The sequence below is a fragment of the Aulonocara sp. 'chitande type north' Nkhata Bay genome, linkage group LG12 (genome assembly GCF_057382095.1).
Source record: "Aulonocara sp. 'chitande type north' Nkhata Bay isolate Kocher_YH1m ecotype deep benthic linkage group LG12, A_spYH_male_GT1.1, whole genome shotgun sequence".
NCBI classification, from domain to species: Eukaryota; Metazoa; Chordata; class Actinopteri; order Cichliformes; family Cichlidae; genus Aulonocara; species Aulonocara sp. 'chitande type north' Nkhata Bay.
This window is the reverse complement of record NC_141355.1, coordinates 38098377-38120264: the sequence shown is the minus strand read 5'-3', so window position 1 is coordinate 38120264 and position 21888 is coordinate 38098377. Positions and strand designations below refer to the sequence as shown.

The 21888-nt window shown below is 40.6% G+C and overlaps 1 protein-coding gene across 5 annotated transcripts in view; it reads right to left on the bottom strand.

Moving 5' to 3' along the window:
* Positions 1–397: 397 nt before the first annotated feature.
* slc4a4a (solute carrier family 4 member 4a) overlaps positions 398–21888 on the bottom strand; it is a 65213-nt gene continuing 43722 nt past the window's right edge. For 3 of the 5 annotated variants that reach the window (XM_086315527.1, XM_086315525.1, XM_086315528.1), the window contains 12 exons: positions 21214–21488; positions 19957–20027; positions 19446–19631; positions 19211–19324; positions 18676–18837; positions 16947–17125; positions 15248–15320; positions 13398–13466; positions 12499–12672; positions 11154–11315; positions 9224–9303; positions 398–3286 (listed from right to left, as the gene is read on the bottom strand). In XM_086315527.1, the coding sequence (XP_086171653.1) occupies positions 3178–3286; positions 9224–9303; positions 11154–11315; positions 12499–12672; positions 13398–13466; positions 15248–15320; positions 16947–17125; positions 18676–18837; positions 19211–19324; positions 19446–19631; positions 19957–20027; positions 21214–21488 (1654 nt within the window). In that variant the 3' untranslated portion in view covers positions 398–3177. Of the gene's footprint in view, positions 3287–9223; positions 9304–10172; positions 10267–11153; positions 11316–12498; positions 12673–13397; positions 13467–15247; positions 15321–16946; positions 17126–18675; positions 18838–19210; positions 19325–19445; positions 19632–19956; positions 20028–21213; positions 21489–21888 lie in introns of all 5 variants that reach the window. The other 2 variants (XM_086257699.1, XM_086315526.1) reach the window with 1 other exon arrangement.

The window sequence follows — 21888 nt, the reverse complement described above, 5'->3', positions numbered from 1 at the left end:
ATATAGTCCATGAGCACATGTCTAACTGATGAATGTCCTTGAACTTTTTATGTGTCTTAAAGAGATTAAAGGAGATTTTTTAACTAATGTTCAAAAGGCAAAAATGCAAAATCATTAACTGTCCATCACTCAGCAACCATTCACCTCAGACTTTTTTTATCCAGAGTAAAAGTGGTTTCTGATGATTGTTCTGAAGGAAGGTTTAAAGAGCAGTGACTCAGTTATTCAGGTTTCACTTGTTTGTTAAATCACAAAATAGTGACTTAAATTTACTTTAACATAAATAATCCTCAAATAGTTTCAGTTCATAAATGTGACATTAAATGTAATTATGCTGGCTTTTCAATATGGAACACTTTAATTATCCCCAACATCAGACTGACGAGCACTCGAGTGCTGTTTGATAATTCTCTTTATTTCCAATATACATTTCATTTGAAAAATATAAATTCTAAAATAAACAATTTCACCTATTCTAAAGTCACAAAATGTTAATAATAAAAAAAAAAAATTGCATCAGTATTCCGAACACTAGGATTAACAGAAGATTTTCACGTCGTGTTGTAGGTTTTTGTCCGACACACTTACACAGAATCACACTTTAAACTAACCACTCCCCACAGAAGATGTCCCGGGCGCTGACTCACATTCGTTTCCACTCGCCGCTGCTGACAGCTGTAAATACTGAGGTGGAATATTAAGTATGTCGTGACTCTTATCTACGTCTTTGAAATCTCTACCGTGGCGATCCGTACAGAGGCCCGGAGGTTTCAAATTAAAATGAAAAAAGTGAGAAAGTGCTTCAGTGCACCCATTAGAGATTCAGTGGGGAGATGGTGTCGATCACTGTACTGGAGTTAAAAGATAACCGTGGGTTATTTTTAACCTTTCAATGTGGGTCATGCCAACTTTGAGCTCCATCTTCACCACAGAGACAAAACAAAAACAGAAAACAGCATGTAAAAGCTTTTTGTGTCTATTGTTCAGATCAAACTGCAAGAGTGTGTCGTTCAACATTTAAAGCGGCTCTTTTGTGCTGTTGTAGTTGTTTTTCTTTGCTTATGAGAGTCATCCAGTCACTTTCTTCAGATGTGGAGAACTGAGGCTAAAACTACTTGTTTCAAACAGTAATGACTACTGTAAGATAAATATGGATTATTTATCTTACCATGCAAAGGTAATCTGTAATCTCCAGGAATAAGTATGTTAAAGATGCACAGGGTCTACATCCACCTGTATGTCCTGCTATCTGATGGAGTTATTATTATAATTCCCACCAGTTATTTTGATGGGAAATTATATAACAAAGCTGCTAAAGTAAAATGCATGTCAGGTGAAAGTGGGTGTACAGCAACTCTTTTTACTTAATTACCTGTACCAGGAGCAGAGCACTTTGCTTTCAGTTGTTTCAGTGAGATACTTACTGCAGTTTGGGGGAAATTGTAAAATGTTTTTGCACTGAAGAAAAGAACATTTTTCTTTGTATATACCAAGAAACCTACAGCTGATGCATAATGGGTCAGCTGCAAATTTGTTTTTTCAAACAACCTTTGGAGCTTGTATTTCTCTAAATACAACTTCTGTTTCCTGCCTGATTACTACAACAGAAGGGAAGAGTTCAAAGTTAGCACGACCCACACAGCAGCCACATTCATGTAATATAAGTTCACATAAACCTGAATTATCCTTTATAACTGGCCAAAAACAGACGAGCAGTCAGAGAGATGCACGCGGTCATTCTGTGGGAAACCGTCTGAAGTAAAAACATTGGAGCAAATATGGAGTTTGTGCATCTTCTGCCTCACTGACATGATGTTTTAACAACTGTTTAAAGGATGTGTGTGGGTTAAACATAACACTCACATGCCCTGTGCACACTCTACAAGCTCAGCAAGTTTATTATGGGGGCCAAAATTAAAATGCTTTGCCTGATAATTAGAAATTTGAGTTAAAGTGAAGAAAACTGAGTCAAACACTGACCAGCAATCAGAGATTCAAAGACATGTTTGACAGCTGACGTGCGCACGGGTCTTTGTGTGGATTTGAAGAAGATAGGATTGCATAACACCGACCAATAAGTCTCTGAATGTAAGCACAGATGGCATGTGACCGTTGTATTACAGCCCAAACACGTCCTTATGAAAAACGTCTTCACATCATCAGATAATTCCAAAAACAGCTGAGAAAAACAAAGAAAACCTGCCGTGAACCGAACTGAGCTCGCATGGATTTGATTCCCGTCTCCTCTTTTTCACATTGTTACTTTAAGAATCAATCTCTTATAAGCCACTTAGGTAAAGTACTTTGTGCAGCAAAAGTAATTATTATGATATGCATTTCTAGTTAGAGTTTAAGTTTGGCGGAGGAAAATCGGATGATTAGGTCGCTGGATTGTTTTCTACTCGAACAGAAAAAAAATAAGAAATGTTACAAACACACACACAATAAAATCTTTTTTTTTTAAAGCAAAACAAAAGAAGAAAATGATTTAAATTAAACGAGTAACAAAAGCAAAAGAGTAAAAGATTCAGAAAACTAGAAACTGAAGCAAGTAAAACTGCATCACAAAGTGAGAATAAAAATATTTTCCTCATCTGCACATACAAATGTGCATTGTTAATCTGCTATTAATTTACTTAAATATCTACTGTATTTCCTTCACAAGCTATGATCATAGAGTGAATCTGTGTGAATCATTTCTACAAGAGGACAGAGAGAAAATATCAAAACCCCATCAAAAGTCAACACATTGCAATCATTCATGATAAGCACTGAATCTAAAACAAGAGGTAGAGCTATAAAAACATGATTTTCCTGCTACAGGAAAATGTTATTAGAATAATTCGGTTTATATAAAAACTCAGACAGATGATATTTGTATATGTTTATATAAAAAGAGCAGGTCCATGCGTGGTCAGAGTGAGCTGCAGCCTCGGTCGGTGATGCGTAGGAGGAGTTGTATAGAAGAATATTCAGGGGTTACCTTTGTAAGCAAAGACTAGCTGTGGAGCTGTGAGAGAAACGTGGTGAGGAAAGACCATATAGCGTGCAGCGTAATGCTTCTTCTAAAGCGTGCCGCTCTTCACAACAAAGTCTTGAAGTCATGAAGGAGATCGGAGTTAAAAGAATCACCGAAGGTCAGTAAAAAGAAAAGTTGTGCTGCAGGTTGGTGGAGATCTACAGAGATGTTTCGGATCCTCTGCTCTTCCAGTAGAAAGTGTTATCATCGTCTGGGTCCATGTCTATTCTAATCTGAGGCACAGACTTCAGCGGACTCATCTCAGGACTGAAACACAAAAATAAAATATTTTAAGTACATGTGTGCAGACGTAGTGCGTCGACTATATCATCTAGGTGTTCGGGGTCGATTAGATGAAGCTTCAGCAGACTCGCCTGCTGCATCACTTTTCACTTCAGTTTTTAGGGTGTCTTTAAATTCAGCTCTTTCTTTTCTTTGAAACAACGCAGCATCCTTCTGTTCCTAACACATCATCCTGTCCTTATCAGTATTCAGTAGATATCCAGGAGGATTTCAAAGTTTTCCTGTAATTTTTTGGGAGCAGAGTAAATATGACAAAGATCTGATAGATGCCCACCAAAAAAATCATGCTCACATCTCAAAGGTTGTACCCGGTGATTATTTGGCATTGTTGCTTTTCTTGGTTACTAGTTTATGTTTAGCTGACTTAACATCTCACCTCTAGGTCACTTTATTGTGGTATTTCACTAATACCTCAGTATAGATCTGATGTTTCCTGAGGTCGTCTGAGCTCAAAACAATTTGCCTTCAGTCTTAGTGGGACAGGATTACCTTAACAGCAGGGTCAGCGTAACGTCATTCCTACAATAGATACCCAGGAACGATGCCAGTGATAATAATGAGCATGTAACTATTAAAATGCCTAAAATGTTTTAAAGTAAAATGACATCAAAAAGCACCCAGCTAATTAACCCTAAAAGAAAACAACATGTGACTGAAGAGCACTGCGGCTGTGGCTGCGGACCAATTATGTCACTGGTTGTGGTTTGTTGACATCGCAGATGTCCTGTAATCGCAGCTGCTTTTCACACATTGTGGTAACAGTGATGATGGAAGAGGATTAGTGGGACGACTGTGGGGCAGATGGGGTGATGGGAAGGCAGCTTGACCCTGCATGTGCTCACAATGCGCAGATCCTGGTCATTGTGAGAAGTTGCGGACATGATGGAAAAACATAATCTCTCTTAAGCAGCATAATCTTTGCTATAAATATTTGCACACCAGCAGTTCCTGTCATGCCTTTTTAAGACCGATTGTCTCCTTAAAGCTCTTATCAGTGGAACACAGTGTGCATTTATCATGCAGTATAGACTTACAACATCCACACAGCAGATTGATCTGTGTTCCTAAATACACAAAAACACTACAAAATGGCCTAAGATGCAGCTTTAGATACTAATCTCTTACAAGTCACAGGCAAATTTAAGACGAACCAGTTTAGCTGTTATTCAGCTGGTTGCTTTTGATAATCCTGCAGGTTATGTTCCTGCAGACGTTCAATGAAGTTCAACATAGTCAGACTTTGTTAGCATTAGCTGGCTCGATAAAACCTTAAATCCCAGTCAGAGATGATGGATGTCACAAAGGTGGTTATCAACTTTGTCTGCATGAGAGAAACTGTCGTGAACTGGCTGTGAAAGGACGCAAATGCAGATAACATATAACACAGCGTTATTAAGTAAATGGAAATACAAAACAACAGTGGGAAATGATAAGAACTAAACACATGTGGAGGCAAACAGAATGACACACAACCATGAGGGAGAACGCGACACTGGACACGGGGGAAACACGGGGCTTAAATACACAATAGGATGATGAGGGAACAGGAAACACATGGGGAACACAGCGGAGACAAATTAGACACGAGGAAGCAAAACGAAACACACTGAACATGGAACGCAAGACTTTCACAATAAAACAGGAAACGAACGCAAGACTGACACTGGAGTGGAGAAAAGGCAGATGAGAGGGAGCGAGGGAACACGAGGGAACACGAGGGGAACATGGATAAACATGGTAGACAGGGGAACATGCAACGAAACATAAGGAGCGAAACAAGACACAAGGACTCACAAACGGATATAAACAGAGACACGGAGAGCTAAACAGGGAATATAGGAAACTCAAAACAGCACTAGGACTACTAATGAACCAGAACATAAACCATACTACAAAATATTAACTAACTCAAAATGCTGGGTTAAAAGGACCCAGAACCACGACACAGACGTTGCAGACATTTTGTAAATGTTTCGATTTGATCGTAACAAGCACGAGTGAAAAAGTAACTCAGGCTCATATATTTTACCACTCGTTGTGGTGGTGCTGCACATTACAGCTCTCAATCTTTAACTTGTTTAAACATTTGATGTTATTCAGTGTGTGACGAACGCGGCCGTGACTCTGGCAGACGAGCTGAACACTTTCTATGCTCGCTTCGAGGCTGCAGCTAAGGTCTCCAACAATGCTAGTGTTAGCGGCGCTAACGGCTGCAGACAGGAAGATACTGCCAGCACCGGAAACGTGCTCGTCATCTCCAAGCATGAAGTAAGGAGAGCCTTCAAAAGAGTGAACACCAGGAAAGCAGCAGGACCAGACGGCATCCCAGGTCGTATCCTAAGAGACTGCGCATACCAGCTAGTATTTAGTATTTATTTATTTATTGTCATTGTCAAGAACAATGAAATTGCGTTTGGGGCTTCCATACAACCCAAAAAAAAGAAGAAAATAATAAATACCCCTTAAAACCCAAGTGTACATATTTAACCCAGTGTGACTCCAATGCAATAATCCTTAGCAATAATGTTCGTAGAAATTCAGACAAAGACCTGAGAAACATGACAAAATACAACAATGCAACCCATTCAATATTATTGTACTGTGAGATATGATATCAGATATGATAGTTATCTATTTAAGAAAGAGGGGGGGGGGGCAGGAGGGGGAAGAGAATAAAGATATGATGCACCAATGCAGACCAGTTCATTGCTATTAAGAAGTTGGATATGGTTATTGTCCGTGAGAAGGGGGCAGAGAGTTCAGGAGCCTCACAGCCTGTGGATACAGGCTGTTGGCCAGTCTGGATGTTCTGGCCTGTATAGACCTGTACCTTCTCCCTGAGGGCAGCAGATGGAAAAGGTGGCGCGCAGGGTGATGTTGGTCCCGCAGGATACTGTGCACCCTCCTCAGACAGCGAGTGGGGAAGATATTACTGATCTCTGGCAGACTTGTTCCAATAATTCTGCCAGCTTCTTTCACCACCCGCTGGAGTGCTTGCTGATCGGCCTTGGTGCAGCTGGGGAACCACACTAGAAATCCATACGTCAGAACGCTGCTGATGGCACAGTTGTAGAAGTTCAACAACTGTGCTCCTGTGTTCACTGAGATATTCAACATCTCTTTATCTCAGTCGGTGATCCCCACATGCTTCAAAGAGTCCATCATTGTTCCTGTCCCGAAGAAACCCCACCCTGCTTCTCTCAATGACTATCGCCCTGTAGCCCTCACCTCAGTAGTGATGAAGTGCTTTGAACGCCTGGTCAGAGACTTCATCATTTCTTCACTACCAGACACACTGGACCCACTACAGTTCGCTTACCGTCCAAATCGTTCCACAGACGATGCCATCTCTCATCTCCTCCACACATCACTCACTCACTTGGACACTAGAAGGGGGAATTATGTTAAAATGCTCTTCATAGACTACAGCTCTGCATTTAACACCATAATTCCCTCCACACTCACCACCAAGCTGGAGCATCTGGGACTCAGCTCATCTATGTGTCAGTGGATCTCCAACTTCCTAACTGGCAGACCACAGGCAGTAAGGATGGGCGGACATGTCTCAGCCTCCACCACTCTCAGCACTGGAGCCCCCCAGGGGTGTGTTCTGAGCCCCCTGCTGTACTCTTTGTACACATATGACTGTGTGGCCACTACCAGCTCCACCACCATCATCAAGTTTGCTGACGACACCGTCGTGGTGGGCCTGATCTCTGATAACAACGAGACGGCCTACCTGAAGGAGATTAGGAATCTGGAGAACTGGTGCCAGAGGAACAACCTCCTTCTAAACGTCAGTAAGACAAAGGAGCTGATAGTGGACTTCAGCACTAAGCAGGAGAGGAACTACCAGACCCCCGTCATCAACGAGTGCCCAGTGGAGAGAGTGGACAGCTTCAAATACCTCGGAGTTCACATCACGCAGGACCTGTCATGGTCCTGTCACATCAACACCGTGGTGAAAAAGGCCCGACAGCGTCTCTACCACCTCAGACGCTTGAGAGACTTCCAACTGCCCTCCAAGGTGCTCAGGAACTTTTACTCGTGCACCATAGAGAGCATCCTGGCGGGAAACATCTTAACCTGGTTCGGGAACAGCACCATGCAGGACAGACGAGCTCTACAGAGGGTTGTGCGGTCAGCTGAGCGCACCATCCGCTCCGAGCTCCCTGACCTGCACTCAATCTACAGCAGGCGGTGCTGGACCAAGGCCAGGAAGATCGTGAAGGACCTCAGCCATCCCAACAACAGACTGTTCTCTCTGTTGAGGTCAGGAAAGCGATTCCGCTCCCTGAAGACCAACACAGAGAGACTGAGGAGGAGCTTCTTCCCGCAGGCGATACGGTCTCTCAATCACACCACCACACAGTACTGACCCACACATATGGTTCTTACACACACACTGGACTTTCTGGACATTGTTTTTGCACAACACTGGTCACTATATTCTTCATTTCCAGTTAATACTTGTACAGCTGCTGTTATTGTGTATATATTTATTTATATTTAGATTTCTTCATACATTCTTATATAGTTCTATATTGTGTATTTTGTTGTACAGTTATTTTATTTTCAACTTTAATTTATATATTTTATCTTATTCCTTCCCAGTTAAATTTACCCTTCATTCTAATTTGTGTTGTACAGTTATTTCATTTTTAACCTTAATTTATATTTTTTTCCTTCCTAGTTAAATTTACCCTTTTTAATTTTTCATATTTATTTCCTATCTTATTCATAGCCTTTTCCTTTTTTGTTTTCTTTAGGTCACGAGCAGTTGTCCAAGCATTTCACTACATATCGTACTGTGTATGACTGTGTACGTGACAAATAAAATTTGAATTTGAAAAAATTTGAAATTTGATGTCTGACGCGTTCCCATAAAGATGGGAAAATTAGTGAAACACACTTTGTTGTTTTATATACTTTTTGCATTGCTACGGCACAGAAACTAAATCACACAAACGGGAAAGTGTGGAAAACTTACATATGACTTTAACTAAAACTCATACAAACAGATGAGTCTCCATGAGACTGAAAATATGGGCTAATTTTGCTTCCAAGTACACCCGTCGGGTCTGAATGCTATAGTTTGGGGCCATAATTATTATGTAGCTTTAATCCTATGCATATTTGCTGAAAATAATAAAGTATTATCTGTGATAATGCAGATTCTGGAGGCATCATTGGCCATTAGAAAGCACTTTGGGTGCAAGTTGCAGCCGAGCATGGAAGATTTCAGTTTGCTGTCTTTCAAAAGGCTTAACAGTTACGTGGCAGCTTAGGTTAGCCAGCATCTACAGATGTCAGTTAATTTGAGTAAAACACAGACTAAGTCACAAAATGTGTTTAGGACAAACTTTATTTATCTCTAAAGCTGTGGAAAAGTAAACCAAAAACAAAATAAAATATTAGCTAAAAAAGAAAAAGTCTCACTGAAGCAGCTCCTTTGTTTTACTGAAGGAAATAAAATAGAGTAAAAACTCTTTTGTGAACATAGCAGAAAAAAAGCACAGCAAAAAACTAGTATTCAGAAGCCTTTCACTTTTTAGCATACAGCATGCAAACAGCATGACGGGGCAGACAGACGAGCTGGCATATGGCGCCCAGCGCTTTGCTTCCCCTTGAGGAAAATACAGTTTAGCCATAGGTAAGCTAATTAGCCTAACTGACCTTTAAAGTTCAGGCTAGCATTACACGTGGGGATAGTTAGCGTGCCTTCTGACCTTTTGCCATCTCTGATGCCACTGTCTTTATTAAATGCAAAAGGAAATTGGTGGAGGTTGTTTTGTTTCGTTGCCATTTTGTTTAGTCTGGCAGGTGAGCTGCACTGTGACAGTCTGTGGCTCTCAGCTTCCCGTCTGTACACACTCTGATATCCACACACACACATCTCACCTGGACAAGTAGTTGGCCTGGTAGAAGCGAAGCTGCTCAGCACGATGTGTGTCGTTCAAGGAATGATGAGGACTTGTCTCCTACGAAAAAACCCCAAAGAAAACAGCCATTAGCTCACAGATATCCATGTAACTTGTTAGATAGCCTCTGACACACTTTAATGTTTGACATCCTGTGTGTGTCATAGCATCTGTAAGAGCAAAGCAGCGGGTAAAACCAGGAACACAGTGTGGATCAAAGATACTGTAATGAATACATATAGAAACCAGTCAGTTCATTTAATGTTGTAAACAGGCATTTGTTCTAGTATTAAAGGACCAGTGTGTGATACTGGGGTCATTTATTTTTCCCCATCCAGCGTGTATCATACTTTTATCTGCTTCAACAGAGTCTTTAAAGGTTGTTCTAGTATATTTCTACACCAGCCCAGACAAAGCTCAGGAGAGGGTCTGCTGTGTTGTATTCTATTTGATTTTATTAGGTGAAGTGATCCTAAAACATATAATAATCAACACCCTCTGAAAAGCAGGGCCAATCAGTTAGTTCCAACCTCCAATAAATGTAATTAAGTCTACACACTAGTCCTTCAGCAAACACACATTAGTTATATATTAAGGCAAAAGTTAGAATTCAAGAAGACTTTTGTACATAAAACTAAAGTTACTGTTAAATATGTTTAAACAGGCAGGATCCACAAAGTCAGACTTAACAGCACGTAACTGAAAATGGAAACTGATGGGGGGAAAGAAGTTAATTGAGCAGGACGAGGTAGAAAGCGAGCAGCTTTCATGCATGTTTGAAAGGAAGTAAGCACAAAGAACGGCAAAGAAGTGAAGCAAATTTAAATATCATGCAGTTACAGACAAAAAGGCACCACATCTTCACTAAGTACAGCAAGTTAGGCAGGCGCAAGAAGTAGTTTTCTCCGGTGCTGCAGGTAGTTACTCACTGTCAGAAGCCTTATCACTTAAGAAGGGCTCCTGTTCCATCATGTCCATGGGGATTTTAATGCTGGGAATATTCTCATTGTAAGGAAAGTCAGACTGTTGGAGAGAGGAAACATCATCATTGGAAACTTTCTTTTTTCTCTTCACCGGCTTGTTTCCAGCCATATCCAGTTCAGAGCTACAAGAAAATCAGTCATGAGTGAATAATTCAGAGCAGCCTGCCAGAGGGTCCAACTGGGCCCACTGCACATCTCTGCAAAGTGTAGAAATTGGAGCAAAGTCATTCATTATATTTTGAATGCAGCACGACGATGGCGTTAACACACAGGAGTAAAAATATGTGGAAATTTTAACTTGTTTTTAAACTCATGTAGACATAAAATAATATTGTCTAGTTTTTAAAACCAATGTATATGAAGTTTTGTACTTTTTAATGCCCACTGTGATTGCAAATCATAATGTAAATGTCCAGCAAACTCACTGAGGGTGGAAAAACACGGATGCGTCACAGACTCATCTGTTTTTAAAGCGATAGTTCATTAAATGTATTCAAAAGAAAGGGGTGTGGCTGTTTTTCACCTCATTTACTATGCAATCATACAGACTGGGCTGCAGGAGACTCGTTAACTGTTAGTTAACGATAACTGTGCTGAGGTGCACTGTTTAGCCTTTAGTCAAAACTCTTGCAATAAGATCTCTCTCTGTGCTGCAAATATCTAAAAATGCAAAGTGCTTGAATAAAACCCACGGCGTTCTCCGGTCTACACGGTGAAGGTATGATTTCAGCATATGTCGCCTCTTAAACATTCTCATGTTCATTAACTGGAAGAACTACAACCTAAAAATGAAAGAAATGTGCATAAACTCCGAGTTAGGATGAGCTGCTGTAACAGAAAACAAACAAAAAGAGTTAAGAATGAAGAATCTCAAATAAACCTAAGAGTGAGTTAGAAATGTAAGAGATGAACATATCCCAAACTTACGTCGTCAGCGTCGCTGTCTATGCTGCCACGTTTCTTCTTTTTCTTCTTATCATCCTCTTTCTTCTTCTTGTCCTTCTCTGGGATGACATCATCCAGGAAACTGAGGTCATGCTGAGAGAACAGGTAATCCATCCCCTTTCTGACAGCGACCAGAGCGAGGATCTGATTTTGAGATCATTCGTTGACAGAAAGACGTCAGCGTTAATTCTATCGATATTTCTTTTTTAAACATGAGCTGAAATCGACGTAATTTGTAAAATAAAATAATACATTAACCCACATTAACACGTCAAACCTGATTATTTCACTTTGATTCTGAAAAGTACAACAAACTTTATCGTTCAATGAAGTTTATAACAACATCCTGCAATATAACTGTTACATGAAGTACTGGGATGATCTCTGCTGATTTATCACCCAGATAAACTCAAGTCTACGTACACAAAACAAACTTTCGAGAAACGGTTTGAACTTGAACTGAAAATGCATTTCTGGTCACAGCCTCTTTAATTCTGCTTTGGTGAGTGTAATGCTGAACATAGTGCCTGCTTAGCTTTAAAACAGCACAAACTCTCTGTTAATGAACTTTCCATTTAAGCTGTAAAAATGTGTCCTGATATGAAACTTTCGTCATGCCATTATGAATCTGCCCAATACCTATGTACCTAGATCAGAGTCCTTCTGCTGCTGATGCCTGTGATATGACTCTTACAATAATACTAAAAGGTGTTAGTATTACTCACTAATCCCACAAGGTTGATTCTGTTCATCTGGACGTTTTCAATGGGAGAAACGTTTCTCATAAACAGCACATTTGCACAATGACTGAAACCAGCACCACTGAATGAACAAAGTTCTGTGAGGTCAGTTCTTTGATCGTTAATATGTTAACTGTCATGACCACTGATCAAAGCCCACGGAGCATTGATCAAAGAATCGGGGAATGACTGCAATCACAGCATTGTAAGATGGTGACAGATGTACCCTCAGGCCCCTCCTCCATTCAGAGATGGTCTTTCCCTTTTCACGTAAATGGCCTCCTTGACTCCGCCCTCAAACCAGCGTTCCTCCCTGTCCAGGATGTTACATCCTCATCATTGAAAGAGTGTCCACTGGCCTGTAGGCGTAAACAGACTGCAGAGTCCTGGCCTGACGAGGTGGCTCTTCTGTGACAAAATGTTTCTCACACTGAAAACGTCCAGATGAACAGAATCAACCTTTTGGGATCCACTTACCTGGGTGATTGAGCGTGCGTCAAGACATTACTCACTAATATTAATTAAAACTATACATTCTAGGATGCTGCAAACTTAATTAGCAGCATCTCAATAAAAAGATGTCTCACCATGACAGGGAAGACGATGGCAGCCACGGTGGACTTGAGGATCCAGAGCAGAGCCAAGCAAAGGATTTGCATAAAAGTGAAGAGGTGGACCTTCCGGAGAGGAACGTGTCGCAGGTAAACCAGGTCCGGCTGGTGCTTCGCCGGCATTAGAAGCAGCTTAAGACGATCCATGAACTACAGAGAGACCGTGGTACCAATTAATATGACAGAGCTTCAGTAACCATCACTGCTTTTCACTGCAACTAAAGTAAAGGAAACTATGCAAGTCCTTATTCTGAGACTTTTACTGATATCGGCTGCCGAAGGTACCCAGGCATCATCTGCAGCATGTTTGGATTTTTTATGTTTAAGCGTGAAGATTCAGCCAATCATTTCCAGCTGGTATCCTTAAATTTACAGCATAATGCAGTTTATCCTACACAAGTGCTGAGTGACTACCTCAAAGGGGGGAGAAAGCAGCAAGGCAGCTTGAGTTTCTCTGACTCTGAGCACATCTGTCTGTGCTGATGCACAGATGGTCTTCTATCCAAAGAGCCTCTGCACCTATGGTGTCACAGGCTTGCTTCTCTAACATGAAGGAAACCAGAACAAACATGCAGCAGCTCTGACGCAACAAGCATAACATTACATGTGCTACTTCAAAGCTGGACCATCCTCCACGCTCCCCTTGCCAACTCAGCGCTTCCTGTGTCTGTTTTTACCATTTAACCGTCCATTTCTTAAAAGGAAATGATGGTTAAACAACTGGGTTATATCCCCCCCCCCCCCGACTAGTCTAATTTGTGGAAATATGGTAATTGTAGTTGTTTTTTTGTTGCTGCTGTTTTGTTTTTTCAGATCAGTTTCTCTTTAGTCAAATTTTTTCTGTGGCTTGTTTTTTTTAAAAATTAAAATGATACCTGCACTCCATTGAGAGAAGCGACCCCCATGTACAAGAAGACTCCATACAGCACAGGCATGGGGATGAACTAGGTAAAGGGGAAAAGAAGAATGCACATCACAGATGATACTTAGATCCTGGTTTGTTAGGAAACACAGAATATGTAAAGGTTAGTGAGCAAAATGAAACCACTGAAACTTGTCTGATTTGTTCTGAATTCGAGGAGTCGCCTATGAGTTGTGTAGTGCTCTCAAAGATTCCCACAACAGCGTGTGGACTGTTGTGCATCACAGCTCCAAAAAGAGAAGTCGTATTACTCCACAGCTGTCGACAGTCGCAGGAAAGAAGAGCAGCTGAATATCATTTAAAAGTCTGAAATTACTTACTGTGCTGCAAAGGGAACCAATGACAGCTTTTTGAACCCAGCTTTCAGAGGTTGAATTTAAAATATGAGGTGAGAATAAGTATATCTAATCTTTGTAATCTAATGATAGATTGGCTGATTTGTATAAATCGAGGGAAAGCTGCATATAAAACTCTCTCAAGGAACTTGGCACGTGTTCGGCATGCAAAAGTCTTTGAGTTATAAAGTTTGTGAACATTTATGAAAGTTTGTGAGAGAGTCTGGCCTCTCGGTGGCCGAAGATCAAAGTTAATGGCGCTGCTGTAAAACTCACTGAGAGACAACTGACGTCTAGAAGGACTTAAAAAAAATTCCACTGATCTTTGACTTCATCCACATAAGTATTTATTGTGTGTGTGTGTTAACTTAATTTTTATTGTATTGAGCGATCTTCTTTTGCACTGAGATAACTGGACCTCAATGTCATTTTTCAGCGCCTCGTTGCTGCAGGGACGATAAAGATTCTGATTCTGATAAGATAGCAGCTTATCAGTAATCAGTGAGTGTATTTATTATGCAGGTTTATGGGCAGCCTGATAAAGAAATCCTTTTATTCTTTTAAATTTAATTTGACCAATGAAAACTATGTTAAAAAGCAGAGAAGTCCGATTTCATATATGTCCTGGTAACTGAAGAACAGGTTAAATACTACAGATCCTCTTCATAATAATATGACCCACCGGCCATATTAGACAGACTATTACCACTTTATTGTGTCGTTGCATTTTGATGCAGATTTGAAAAGTCACGTAAGAGCAACTGGAATTCAAACACATTAAACTGAAATGGGACATATTAGCTAATCGTGTCTGTGAGGGCTCTCAGTGATCCAGGTCATCGTAGCCTAAGGAGGTTGGAAAGAGGGTCCCAGATGACACCTTGGCTCATGTGATTAGGTAGAGGATCAATAAGGGGTCCATCACCCTGTTGGGGACACTCCCATAGGGCTTAAAATCTGGGGCTCTCCACCAGTTGCTCTTAGAACTGAAGAAGCTTCTCGGATGAAACATCTTTAAGAAACCTAAAGACGTCCAGATGCTTTTCTTTCCAAGCTCCTTAGACATTAGCTGTGTTTTGTTTTTGCATTTTTTGCAGGAGCATAGTGTGAAGCAGCATGACTTTTGCTCAGAGATGGCGATGAAGCCAAGTTACACTGCCTTTATATTGTTTAACTTTGTGCAGTATAACTAAAGAGAGCTTTTTAGCATTTTTGTAAATCACATTTAAGCAGTACTTGCATTGTATGTCTCTAGATCTATTAAAAATGTATTGTTGTTTGTTGATTTCTAGTCAGAGGCTTGAAAATAAATTCAAACTCCTCCCCAGAGCTGTTACCAACATGGTTGCTACGTGGTAAGACCTGCTTCTAGAAGGACATTGATTAAACTCATAAACCGTTTAACTGGCATGTCAAGTTAACAAATCAATCACAAGACAAGAAATAAAATCAATATCTGATTGATTACCTTTAAAACTGGAGCCATAAACACAGACAGCCCTGTGAGGATGAACACGCACACACCCGTGACCCTCTGCTCTCTGCAAAGGACAGAAAAATACATTTTACACAAGAACAAAACTGCAGCGTCTGAGCTGTCTGCTTGCTATAAAGTCATGATCTGAAGCAGCCTGGCAGTCAGTTACCAATTCATAAATTAGTTTAGCCAAGAAAAAGAAAACAGCACCAGTGTTTGCAGAGGGTTCAGAGTTAGTGTGGATGTTCTGGTGTTACGGTTTGTTAGCTCAGCTTACAGCTGACACATCAGGAGGCCGGGGAGGACGTCAGACATGAAAACAATCAAAAGCCCCGTAAAACTAAAATGAACACAAAGGAAGAACCAGGCAAGATGCTGAAAATAAAATATGTTAATACTGCCAATAACACAGCTTAATTTAAATACAGATAATCATTAAAAACCTGAGATGATGAGAAAAAAAAGAACATTTGTTAAAGTTGTCTCACGCTGCCTTTTTCTGAAATATTTATTGAGACCAAACACTGAATGAACAATATTGACCAGCTAGGATCAACAAGCCAACAGCAATAAGTGTTTATTGATTATGATTTGAATGATAAGAGTGATCGAGACACTTTGTTCAGAGATCGTGTGCACGTTAAAAAGCACAGACGTAACTTCCAGGTCAGAAAAACGAAGCCAGCGTTGACGTGCCTTAAGCCTGCGTTCTATCTGAAGGCCACCAGATGGCGATAGATGCGGTTGCAAAAAAAGACTTTGGTCCTATAGCAGTCTATGGAAAAACACCTCTCTGCCATGACCTCTGTGAACATGTTGTGACGAGTTTATGGGCTCAGTCACACGTTTGGGGTCATACTGAATAACAAATCAGAGTCTGCTTCATAAATCGTGGTAATAACATGTTTCACAATGGAGCAATACTTGTCAGTTAAAGGTCATTAACAATGAGTATATGGTTTCATATTCAGAGTGATCGGCTAAAGAAATCTGAGGCTTCAAACTGCCTCCCTGATCAGCGGCCACAGCTGCAACATCTGTCATCGAGTCCTTCAACATGAATCTACTAGAAGTAGGCAGGGGTGTCTTTAGCTGCTTATTTGCTAATCAGTTAATAAATTTTAAACTAAGACTAATCAGCTAATCTAACAGTCAGAAATCGAAACAAGTGTGGCTAATTTGAGCATTTCTGGCATGAACAGCCTTCTTTCCAGTGCACATGACATATGTGCTAAGAAAATAAAAGAAAAAGTTTAACTCATGAGCCAATTCAACATCTTAGCGTAACTATTTTTGAGGAAGGTTTTTGCTTCTGTGTTCATCACATCTCAAAATGACTCATTGCTGCTGCAACACTCGGGCCATTTGCAGAGCACTTGGTGTTTGAGCAGATCACAGCACGAGTCCTTCTTCATGGACCTTCCAGTTTTAACCACAGCCCTTCATCTGAAAGCACTTAATTCCATTTTCAATTTAGTGCATGAAATATCTGAAAGATTATCCATTTACTGCTCTTTGATGCATGTTGACCAAATCTAACCAAGTGATTCTGCCTTCTTCTTCCTGGAATCTCACCTGCAGATCAGATGTAAAAGCCATTCATTTCTCACAGTCAAACTAAAACTGTCATCGGGCTGTATGTGACCACAGTCCAGAAAGGGGGCGTCTTCCTAACAAGCATTGCTCTTACCTCACACCCAGGAACTTTGGCTGCTCTCCGGGAGCCGATGTTTCAGTCTCCATCTTCAAACTGTCGATGTGAGCGATGGAGATGACGGTGGCGGCCACGTACCACGGCAGACCCATGAAGGAGCAAATTGCTAGCAGAACAGCCACCCAAAACAGATCCAGATGGTAACCTGCCCCTTTCTGGTACAGACAAAAACAAGGTCAGAGGTAACGTGTGTGTATGTTCAGGCAGTAAGCAGAGCACAGCTGCAGATACAGGCAGACCTAAAACCCTGCAAACTGCTCATTTATGGTTTGTTTGCAGAATAAGACAGAAGAACCAACGCGATGCTCCATCATTTATTGTTTAAAGGGGCAAATTACCCCGCTGAAAGAATCCTATTGGTCTACTTCAGCAGTTACTGCCTAAAAATAACAGGTAGTACTGTCGTGACATCTCTCTCACCCCTATGAGAAGAATGATGTTTAGCTCCAGTGTGAAAGGATCCAGTGTTCTAGAGCAGGGAGGCCAAACTCATTTTACATCGTGGCCCACTTTGATCTCAGGTGGGCCAGACCAGTGAAACTCGTCTTCATGTCAACATGAAGATGTTTAGATATATTTAATATAAAAAATGTAATTAAATACATCCTGTAATTATAAAACAGTGTTGTTAATTTTTTCATTTTTTTTAACACTGTAAAAATCATCATTTCTATAGCAGATAGTGAAAACACAGGAACTTTCTTGACTGTTTGTCTAATGCTTTTTTACTTTGTTCTTATATGAAGTAGGGATGGACCGATCCGATATTACGTATCGGTATCGGTCCAATACTGACCTAAATTACTGGATCGGATATCGGAGAGAAATAAAAAATGTAATCCGATCCATTAAATATCATGAAAGCACCTCAAAAAACTTGCAACATGGCGTAACTCAGCTCATAACCGTAGCACGTCGGAGCAGTGTGCGTCACCTGATAGAGCGGCTGTGGCGTGCGAGACCTGTCGGTGGTCTGGTTGAGCATTTGGAGCCTCGTTACCAAACTGGTATTTCATCTCCGAGAAAGTGATCCCAGACAGAAGTAAAGCAAGTGTGTAAGTTCATCTCTGAATGTTTGTAAAGCATTCCAGCGTTAAGCATAACAACAGATATATGGAGCGACTGCCTCTCTCCCTCCCTCTCCTGCTGCTACTTCAATCATGAAACTGATCAATGATCAGCTGTCGCGACTTTTTTAATTTGAGTATGAACTTATACAAAATGCAGCAACATACTAAAAAAACACTTTTATTGATTAAAACTATCCAAATTTATGATATCGGTATCAGACATAAAAAAGTGGTATCGTGCCATCTCTAGTATGAAGGGCCATGGGGGAGGTCTTTATCAGTAGGAAAAGCTGTAAAACCTTTGAAAATACAGAGAAAATGTGAAAATTTGTGCCCTTCTTCACATTTTCCAAAGCCGTCCGGTGCACCAGATTGGAATTTTTGGCAGGCCGATTCTGGCCCCCAAGCCTTATGTTTGACACCCCTGTTATAATAGAGGGACTGTAGGTTGTTATGTGAAACACACTAAAAGTTCCATACATCATAAAAGAGAAACCAAATGAAAAAAACCTCTTATGTTTGCACCTTATGAAAAGCTGTTTTTGTTGGATTTATCAGTATTTACGCAGCAACAACGTTCAGCTTTGTAAAGACGCTTCACAAAGCTCATTCTGTCAGAAGGATTTCTGACTTACCTTTAGCTTGTGCTCCTTCCTGTTGACAATCACAGCAGTAATCTGTTGGTCCATAAAGAGCAGGATGGTGACCAGAAGGGCAGGAAGAGCAGACGCCAGATAAACCCACCAGGGGTTTCCTCCAAATGGGGCCACAAACCAGCCTCGGTTTGGACTTGTTGGCTATAAGGAGAGAAGACACACAGAGTCAGTCCATGAGATTTAAATTGTACATATCCTTGCAAAGGCTTCCTGTCCATCAAACATGTTCATTTAAACTCCAGAAAACCTTTTTTTTTGTTAACCTGTCTCTGAAACTGTGTTAAGGTTCATTATGTGCACAATTAGAGTGGCTGCTTTTAGTGAAAGATGAACCTGGTACAAAGTGCTACACCACTGTCTGTAGCCGCTTATGCCGACTGGCCATCTTTTACATACAGTCTATGATGATGACTTGCAGGACAATTTAACAAGAGTTTATTGTTGCCTCAGGTTTCATAAAGCCATGCATAACTAATATGGACTTTAATTTCTCTGGGTGGAAGAGGGCACTCACTTTGAATTCACTTGGCACAAGAAGTTTAGGCGTATCAACTCCTACGAGCATATCAACTCCACAGAAGATAAGAATGGCCAAGATGATGGCAAAGTCACTGATGAGTTTTCGCACCTGAATGAAAAGAAAACACAAAGAGACTCTGGAACCTGCTGATCCACAAACAGGTGGAAATTTCATTTAGTTCCTTCACACATGGCTTGTTCAGTTAAATTAGCTCGGCACACTGACTCACAGTGGTGGGGAAAAAGGGGCTTGTCTTGAACTTTTTTAGACACATGGAGCAGGTGTAAGTGCCAAAGAACAATATGAAGGACATGAGGGTGATGTCTGGGACAAAGTCGCAGGTTTTGCCCACCAGCTCTCCATTATACTTCAAACACTCGGTCCTGGAGAGGGACGACCACGTGGCATTCGGTGGCTGCGTGAGAGAAACAAACAGGTTAAATAAAGTTTGAGATCAAACTTCCAGATTAAATTAAACCAAAATAGCTGCTTGAGAATTTCCATCTTTTACAGTGTAAGAGATTCATAAAACAGTGCCCAGAAACACAGGAGAGAAAACCGAGAGCATCAGTGTTAATGTGGTGACTCTCCTGCAGAGGTTAATACAGCAAAGCACAGCGAGGGGTTTAGTCGAGAAGGTTTGGTTGCTCAGGTGACTCATCAAAAGAAACTATTAACCTGAAAATGATACATTTTAGTTTGTTTCTTAAAAAGCATCAAATAAAAGGAGAGAGACGCACCAGATCTGTGTTGTTCCAGAACCAGTCTGAAGTGCCTTCTAAAGGATCGCCAATGATGTCTGTGCTGTTTTCTGCAAGAAAACAACAAAACATGTTTCCTCTCAGCATGAGAGCTTTAATACGTTTAAAGGTTTCCAAAGTGACACGACTGAAATCTTATATGGAAAATTAATTTTACAGAGGCCATTTATGACATCTGACAATCAGCCTGGTAAACTCTGGTCAAGGTTAAGATACTTGCAGTACAGTACAAAGCTCAGCTATGACTTAACTTGTTACAGTGATTATTTTGCATTCATTGTGATACTATCTCAATATAAGTATTAGCTATCATGTTAAAGTGCCCTTGGGAACAGCCTTTGTTACCTGAGTGCATCCGAATGTCAAAGAAAATCAGCAGCAATCTGCTAACAATGAACTCAACAGCTACTTCATTTCAATAATGTCCCATCTACACAGAACAGCTTGAAGCAGACATAATAAGTGTTCAGACAATCTGACATTGAGACATCAATGCTTGTAACTTCTTGTAATCTGACACAAAGGATACAAACGTTTTATGCATTTATGTCTGCTAGGAAACTCTAGACCAAGCCACAGAAGAAGCAGCTACAATAAGAGGGAAAAGCATCAATACAACCTGACAGCTATGATTAGGTGCAGGATAAACTCGTTTTTATAGGTTAGCTTTTCCCTAATCTTTACCTTTGTTTTGGGCCATAATTTGGTTGATGTCTGTGTGAACATGTGCATTTAGCTTTAATGTAATATTCAAACTGAAACACTTTATTAATCTGTGTTTTTTAAAGTGTTACACAAATAAAAAGTACAGCTGTAGCAAATCTGATTAAAGAAAATGCACATGTGTACTGCTGCCTTTGCACCATAGACCTTTAGCTATGAATGCACTGCTGGTTTAACTTTATGCCAGTGGACTGGACGATCCACAGAACTGTCGTTTCCTCTTTTCTATATTACACAATGCAGCAGCATTACTGTAAGCTGAACACAGAGCTGAACAGCACCAGCTGTGTTAAATTAAACCTCTGTTCTAACTGATAATTAGACATTAAACGCATCATATTGGTTTAAAAAAAGATCTCTGTTCTTATTCTCACAAGAAGATAAATTTCATGCATTGTTCTTAAAGATTCTGGCAAAACCTGTAACATTGAATAGCAGACCGGCTCATTGGCATGCGTGGACAAAACAGGCTGTACAGTGTGTAGATATGCCTTTAATTTAGTAACTACTCACCCAAGACAGTAGGAGCCATGCAGAGGCAGTCGTACTGCGTGACATATTCCATTCTGAAGTCAGGGTTGATTGGATAATGATGAGCTAATTTGATCATCTTCTTGAAGGCATCATAGATAAAGATGAAGCTGATGAGACAGGAGAAGCCCTCCTCAGTGAAGCGGGTGAAGTACTGGACCAAGTAGCTGGCATCAGTCGCCACGAGCAGCAGGCAGAAGAAAGCCGACCACAGGCCGATCCACAGGCGGAACTCCAAGTAGTCAAACTCATTATCTCTAAAAAAAAAAAAAGGGGGGGGGCAAATGAGTCATATGATGGGACGGGGATGTGACTTTCAGAGTAAAACAACAATAGTATTATTGGAATTATAGACACTGAACACAATTTGCACAAAAACAGCACAAAGAACTGTGAATATTGTTTCTTAAAAAGTTATTGCTCAGTACAACATAAGCACAACTTATTGTGCTTTTCCTTATTTTCTGTTGAGTGCTGTTGTCATGAGGTCAGAGCAGATGTACCTAATGTGGCTGTGCAGAAAGCTCTGCACCACCTGCCCTCTACTCAAACCGTTTCAAGAGACAGCAAATGAGAATCGAGCTGGATTAAACAGAGCTAAAAGCCTTATTTCTGAATCAGCTAAGAATTGCACTGAAGCACGGTGATAAGTATAAA